At 39.4% G+C, this 8,159-nt stretch overlaps 1 protein-coding gene across 1 annotated transcript; it reads right to left on the bottom strand.

The window, feature by feature from the left end:
• Positions 1-711: 711 nt before the first annotated feature.
• LOC140768177 (eukaryotic translation initiation factor 3 subunit C-like) lies at positions 712-6,812 on the bottom strand. The gene is made up of 4 exons (XM_073108343.1): positions 6,600-6,812; positions 6,238-6,289; positions 4,311-6,149; positions 712-1,960 (listed from the first exon to the last, which is right to left on the bottom strand). Exons 2-4 carry the CDS (start codon positions 6,259-6,261, stop codon positions 959-961), a joined length of 2,865 nt encoding a protein of 954 aa, XP_072964444.1. The 5' UTR covers positions 6,262-6,289; positions 6,600-6,812; the 3' UTR covers positions 712-958.
• Positions 6,813-8,159: the final 1,347 nt, after the last annotated feature.

The raw sequence follows: 8,159 nt of genomic DNA, 5'->3' as shown, positions 1-8,159 counted from the left end.
CAATTACAGATTAAGCTTTTGTTTTATCGCGGATAGATTCCGAATCTGAAGAAGTCATGAATATCAAAATTGTAGATCTGGAGGTTGGCATGGTTTGATATTATTTAAATATGTGCAGAATATTCTACGAATATTTTCCCGAAATTACACAGAGCTGAATTTAGTTAATTAAATAAAATCCTAACCTACTAAGACTTTAACCAAACCAAATAACCAAATAAGATAATTAGACTCAATCGATTAAGCCTAATCTCCTTTTGATATAATCCGATTCGTATCAGTATCATATTTCCCTAGTAAAATGCTAAATTTTTTAACATTTTATATACATCTTCTTTCCCCCGTAAATTACTAAATTTTTTAACATTTTATATGTATCTATTTCCCTAGTAAAACACTAAATTTTTAGCATTTTCTCTTTCAATAAAATTACTAATCATATCATCATTTTTCTAAGAGAAACACTGATATGAGATCGTTTTTCTTTTGAAGGAATAAATTTTTTTTGGCGTTTTACTTAAAACTATAGTAAAATAAACAACTTTTGGTATTAAATTTGAAATGTCATCTATCTCCATATATAAAATTTAAAGACGGCTAGTTTGGTAAAAAAAAAAACTCCCCAATGGAAGTGGCTGCAACGATGATTGAAACCAACAATCGACCCGAGAACAAGTGTTGGGAGTGAAAATGTAGCAACTCTATAAAATATAAGATTGAAACCATAATAGTCATCCATATGCTCCGGAGCTGAACAAACACCTGAATGATAGTTTCAGAAATAAATCTAGTACAGGATGAATAAATATACCCTCACAAAGCTAATACAGTCCTCGAATAAAATATAACTAAACAAAAACGATTGCCAAAAAGCAACTTACCATGCGTAAGTTATGACAACTCTAAAGATCCCAGAATCAAAACTTCAACTTCTCAGTTTTTTCTTCTTATTCTTTCTCTAAACTCTGCCAGCTTTGCTGAGGCTTACCATACGTGCTGTGCTCTCAACCTGTGAACCTCTTAAAGATGAACCTGTCTGGTAGGGAGTCCTCCCACTGCTTCCATAAGCATCTTGATACCGTGTGCTTGCATAACCACCAGAGTAACCGCCAGTCCCACGTTGCCCCTGACCGCTCCGATCCTTCACAAATCCTCCACCTGCTTGCCCTGAACCACCTGACCTTCCACCATATCCAGACCGTCCTCCATACCCACCACTCTGCCTTCCTTGCGATGCCGTGATGAAGTTCTCTTGCCATCTACCTAAAGCAGAAGAGTCGTGACTCTCTCCCCTACGCCTTGTCGGTAGCCCATCCAGCGTTCCACCAGTCCTTGCCTCAAAGGCCCTCTCGTTGCTCTCGACAAGAATAGACAGCTTATCTGCCATCTGGAACAGAAGCCCCTGCAGCCTAGTGTTTTCCACATTGTGGAACACGATGCACCTTGTTGGTTGGTCCCAGCTAGCATGGAGCTCCTCCGAGATCATCATCCTGCTCACTATGGTATGAGCTTGAACCTCAGATAGGTCAAACATAGTAGTTAGCTGGTGTAAGCTCAAGGAGTCATAGCAGGATGAGTATGCCAGGAGATAGGTCCTCAGAGCCTCTTCCTTAATCTTGGAATTCAACATCTCAAGGATACTCTCTTTGTTTCGAAGAAGCTTCCAAATCTCTAGTGATTTTATGACTTCGAAAGCTTTCTGGTAATCGCCCTTGCTAAGAGCTCTTGTAGCAGCCATGGCATGGTCCCTCACATTCTCAGGTGGACCAATAAAAGTCTGCCGCTCGCTTATCTCAAGAAGCCTGCGGAATGTTCTGCTTACAGGTTTCCGTTTTTCATAGGTATTAGCAGCCATGTTTGGGACCTCAATAAGCATTGCACATATCAAATGAGTAGCTTCCAGGAGCTCAAGGTTTATGTGCATGTGGTAAGGCATCTGCCTTCTCCTCTCAGCTTTCTCCTGGAGACACCACAAAATGGTGAGGTTCTTCTTTTTTCCTTAATCACAACCAAACTTGATTATATCACACACTTGGGAAAGAAAAAAGAACAGCTAATACAACCAAAAATGAAATGCAAATTGTTATCTAATACTCTAAGTAACAGATTGACACAACAATGATACCGGAGTGCCGTGGCAAACAGTAGAGAGGAATAAAGAGAATAAATAACAAAGGAAGCATGCATCTAAACATACGAGACAACATACTTCCTCAACTTTTATTTTAAACAAACAAAATACATATGCCAACAGTCTAGAACATATCCAAAAAAAATTCTATTGAATTCTTACAGCTCTAAAGTGTAGACTGTAGAGGGCTTGGTTGACTGTAAAAAAGGAAAAAATTGGGGAAACTTGTGAGGGAATGCTTCATCCGATTTCAACTAAAGAGATGTAACGACCATCAGCAGTATGCCCATCAGTCGCACCTGGTTAGTAACCAGGTATTGTCTAAGTCTGTTATATCGACTGATGTATTGACTTAGCTAATGAAGATGACCTCTTGACTCAGTCAATTACTGGTTCAACATCCTGCCAGAATCTGGTATGTATGCTTTAAAGGGTCTATGGCAGCCCTTAAACTATTGTCTAAGTCTGCAGAAGTTTGATATAGGAAACCCAAGAATAGGCTCTACATTCTATAACTACCATATTTTACGAGCTAGGAATGCCAAAGCATGATTGGAGTGCCTCATCCAAATAGGTCCTCCAAAAGCTACCATAGGACAGCAGTAATATTGATACTTTCCATCCCAGCCAGAGTGCTACAGTCATATTCGGTACTGTTTATGCAAGCCAAAAACCTTGGCTGTTCTAGCTATATGACAAATACAGTTAAAAAGAAGGATCCAGCAGTGTCTTGACATATCATTTCCCAATAAACATTCCAAAGAAGACAATAATCATTACCTTCTGCTAGTGCCATCCAGTTAAATAAAATTTATCTCCATACCAACCCTTAACAATGCAGATACTACTTCAAAATTAGGCTTTCGCATTGAAACACAGATATATTTTATTTTCATGTGAACTTTGATAACTCAGCAATTGCATATTTGACCTTCATAAAGTTGTGGAATGTTCATGTACCCATTTCGTGACAAAACTAACGAATTTTGTCTCAGTAATCAACCTGAGGTACTTTGCCTTATCATATGCATATAGCAATCTTACTTCTTACCGATGTCTCTCAGTCCAAATAATTAGGCCAACATAATGGTAGGGTTTAGGGTGGCTACTTCAATACTGGGAAAAAAGATACTTCCACCTAAAAACAAAAAATTAATCATCGCTAAACGCACTTTAGATTTTCCAAATGTCAGCTCTCTACAAGACTGTGCTAGTAAAGCATACTCTTATAGTAAAATTGGCAGGATAGTCCTATATCCTGCCCTTATATCAGTTCTAATATGAAAGCATGCAGAGAAACATGCATGAGCAAGTTACTTCACTTGATGAAACAACCAACTATTAAGAGATATATGCAATCAAGAATCTACTGCAGGAGAAGGCCTCTTTCAACTCTGCTTGTGTATCAAAGTAGCAAAAAGTTGGGGTGATATAAGCACCTTCCAAAATATGATTCAGCTTTCTCCAGTCTCCATAAGTGGCACTCTCTGTAGATACATCTGTGTAAATGAAATCAGTGTGTAGTCATTTGTAGCCTTCTGACCATGTTACACAAGTTCTTAAAACTTGGAGAGTTCCTGAATTCCTTAGGGCAACATAGAGCTAACAATTCTTATTCACTAAATAGTTAGAAGCACACTCTCCACAAATTTGACTACAACAAGAGATTATAGTAAGCAACTAATTACCATCAGAAGTTTAAAATCTTATTGCCTAATTGATGCAAGCGAAGAGAATATAATTGTATCTCTACAAATATTTAATTGCAAAAGTCAGCCCTGTTAGAAAACAGAAAGCAACGGTCATATTCTAGTTTATTTATAATTCACAACTCTAAACCTGGCAAGCAAAATTTGAAAGGTAAGAATTAGGTATGGACTTCAGTCCAACAGCAGTGAAAAAGAAAAGCAAAATGAAAACATATAATAAATAAAGATAATGATGGTGATAACCAGATCTATCCAGACTCATCAAAGCCTTCTCACTATTATTAACTCAAAAATTAAAGCTTACCATACCAGAACTCAGTTCACAGTGTAGCACCCAAGAAGCAGTGATAAAAACGCGGTAAAGATGTTTCAAGATGGATTCTTACAATCAGCATAACCAAGGCAACTGTATAAGAATGCATGATGTAAACAGGAACTGACATAAAAAAAACAACAAATTGTGTTGTTACCTGCTCAGGAGTTTTTTCATGGTAACGATTTTGCTGTACACCTTGTGCGAGTAATTCTTTTACTCTCCCTGATGAATACAATTCAGACAGGCAGCCAAGAGCTTCTGCTATCAAACCAGCCCTGAAGGCACATAAGCCAAGTTGCGCCATGGCCCTATTGAATAGTATCTGTGAATGTATGTCCAAGAGTTGAACTCCATCCTGCAAATGACTCATCAACAGCAAGTCACGAGAAACAGGATATTCATCAAAGACAGCATGATGGTAGATATCACAAAGCATTGCCCTGGCCTTAGTCCTCTCATCCCCATACTTGTAAATAAGAGATACCAATGCATCCATCAACGTTCTGCTACTTTCTGGAAACGTAGGCCTCCTAGGCACAAGCTCAGGAATCACAACGAATGGTGGTGGCCCCCTATTTAGCTCAGCTGCTTGAGGTACATCACTTGCCACTGCGCCCTCCACATCACCTTCAGACCCATCTGTCCTCTGCTCTGCCAGATTCCTCATTGCATCATAAACTTCTTGAGGTTTATAATATATAAGTTCAACTCGTCGCAAGGCAACCTTAGAAGCTGCCCTAAAATCCTCGACTCTTTCAAGATAGTCCTGAATGTTCTGTGCAACAACCAGAAACAAGGGCTCATCCCTGAGCCTCTCCACATACTCCTTAGTGTGTGGATCTGTACACTGCAAACTCTTGAAAAATTCAGAATCCAGACGTTCAAGGAGTGCAACTAGGTTTCCCCGCACCCTAATTGTTCCCTTGTAGTCTGCACCCTTTTGCGTCTCATGCTCATCAACCTCACCTAAGTCATCGACCACAATGTTCGGGAACTGTTCAAGAATGTCAAGAACAAGAAGCATATTGCTCACACAATTCTTCCACACATAGATTGGCATATGCCCCAACAAGCTAGGGTTCACATCAAATTGCGCTGCAATAACACAGAATAAAATCACAAGCTTTTGGGCAGGTGTCTTTGCTACCCGGGTTAAAAACGTCAGCTGCTCAACCTGCTCAACCCTCCCAGTTCCCTTTCTACCCCTTGCTGCAACAATCTCCTTCATCTTTTTGTCAACAATATCCCAAGTAATTTCACTTGGGTCCTTCATGAACTGCTTGTCCATAAGCTTATCTTTTCTCCTAATCTGTTGCTCCCAGGCCCCACCACTCTCAACCTGCGCATCACCGTCCTCATTTTCATCATCACGTTCCATATCAGATATTGCAATATTCGATGGGTCCTCTTCGACTTCAGAACCTGACTCGTCCTCCTCTTCTTCCTCCTCATCTTCTGCCCCCTCATCATCGCTCTGCGGGTTTTCCCTGTAACTTATGATCAGCTCCTCAAACTGCTTGTTATTCTTCTTGAGCTTCTGCTTCATCGAGTTAAGGGCCTTAGCATTGCTGCTGCTCATCTTTTTCTTGGCATCCTTATTGGCCAGCGCCTCTGCTAAGAAGTCCTCGAGCATCACAAGAGCTTTGATATAGAGAATGGGGGCCTTCTCCGACTCTGTAACCCGAACAACCTTCTCGAGCTGCTTGTTGATTTTTTCGAAGCTTTCCAGGAGGCTGACCCAGTCATTAATCTTCATGGCATTCTTCATCTGTTCAACGGTGGCCCTCATCTCGTCGAACCGCTTGTCACGTGCTGACTTGACCACACGACGCTGCGAATCTGATTCATCACTACCAGATGCATTCCCGGACTTCTCAAGATAACGGCTCATGGCAGTGGCCCCAGTAGCCTCACCAGTCGGTGCCCCGGCCTCACTGCCATCGCCATACTCAGAGGCCTCCTCCTCCTCCTCCTCCTCAGTGTCGCTGTCGCCCTGGAATCAAGACAAAATATTTTTATGATGAACAAGAGCAGATTGATATAAGCGTTAGCACTAGAGTTGGGGGTTAGACTGAACGCACCTGTGTCCAGAAACGAGAAGCCATGGCTCTTGCTCTTTGCTTCTTCTAGGATCTACGAAGGCCAAAAAATAGGGAAAAAAAAGTTAATTAAAACGACAGAGATAAATATACAGCAATAGCTCAAGAAAAACCCTAATCTTCGTAACGAAAAAAAAAAATTCGGACTTTCAAATTGAACACCGCAATATCTTCGAATTAAAATCAGAACTAAAAATTTTCAAGTCATGAAAATTAACAAGAAAAGGGAACCTAACTAAACGATACGGAAAGGAGATCTATCGATTCTACAGCAAAAGAAAAAAAAGAAAGAAGAAAAATAGAAGTACGAAAATAATGGGAAACAGAGGAATTCGAGATCCGACCTTGTTTTTCCTCAAATTCGGATAGGGGAGAGAAGAGAGGAAAAGCGAAGATAGAGGAATTGAGGCAGCCTAGGGTTTACAAGAACGAACATCGCATGGACGCTGGCTTTCCTTGAACCGGCCGGACCCATGGCGAAGGGATACACTGAACCGGCCTTTCGTGACGGTTCAACTTTGACAAAACCGACCGCGGCAAGTGCCAACCGAACAGGACGGAGTAACAACAGAAAGACATATTGAAAAAGGGAAGGGGAGAGAGAGGGAGAACAAGCTCTCGTAAAACCCTCCAAACTCTAGGGCCTAGTTTGGACTCAGGCTAAACCCCCAACTCAGATTAGTTTGTTTTATCATTTAGTCTTGATTTTTTTAGAGTAAACATAGTTAGATATGAAATAGATAAAAAATTATTTAATTACTGAATCAGATTAAAAATTCTTGGACTAGTTCGGAAGGTCTCTAAACTCAAAGCAAACATCCCTTAGAACTTTTCCAAGATTTTGGATTGAGGTCCTTAGCTTTCAGTATTTGTTTTTTTTCTTCAATTTGTCTTATATTCTTTTTCGGCTTTTACTCGTAACTCAGTCATCTAAGCTTTTGTAATTTAATCACAATAATCATCCGAGCTTTTGTAATTTACTCACATTTAATTACTAAATTTACAGTAATAAACTTTAGTGTGTAGTGTAATTTTAGTGTCTTTAGTGAGTCTTTGATCAAAGTATTACTACAGTAAATTTTATTTTTCAAGTATGACACTATTTAAAGTATTTCTAAAACTAGTGCTTTCCAAGACAGCGACTCTTAATTGACTAATCAGTGCACCACATCTCTAAGTTATTAGGAATAGTGATTAATAATTTGCTCTACTAGAAAGCGATTAATGAAATCGTTCTATTAGAAAGCAATTCATGGACTTATTGCTAGCTTATTTCACATAGTCTAAAGAAAATCGTGCTGCCGAAAAGCTATTACTAAATCACTTACCCAAAAATTGACTTAATAATGGATTTCCTAGAAAGTGTTTCCACTTATATATAAACTCTCGACTAAGCCTTCAAGACACACAGTCATTTTCATCCCACCTTTCCGATCTTCTTCCTCTCACACCCGAGCTAAAGCGAACTCCTCCCTTTTTCTCACATTTCCCGTGTCTTGCCTACCGGTTATTGATGAGTTCCAGATGATTACGTTTCACATTTTCGCGACTTGTCAACCATGATTATAGCACTACGACATTACCTTCCTTTCTCTCTTTCTGAGTAAGATCTCACACTTACTCTCACTCTTGATTAGTGCGGTATAAAAATACTCTCGCTCAACCTAACTCTCTCTCTCTCTCTCTCTCACCACCATCTCCCTCTCTCCCACAATTGATATCTCAATATTCTCTTGAATATTAAAAGCACAAAATATCCAATTAGGGAAACTCAACACTCACAATTATCTATTTTCAACTTAAATATTTAATCCTCATACGTGAGGTCTCGGCTAAAGTATAGTAATTATATTTTTTAATGATACTAAATGTCGAAGATTATTATTGAAAACAGGTAGATTATT

This window comes from Typha angustifolia, chromosome 10 (assembly GCF_048772165.1).
Source record: "Typha angustifolia cultivar Huaian chromosome 10, ASM4877216v1, whole genome shotgun sequence".
NCBI lineage: Eukaryota > Viridiplantae > Streptophyta > Magnoliopsida > Poales > Typhaceae > Typha > Typha angustifolia.
Note: the sequence above shows the minus strand (reverse complement) of the source record. Positions and strands in the feature narration are given on the sequence as shown.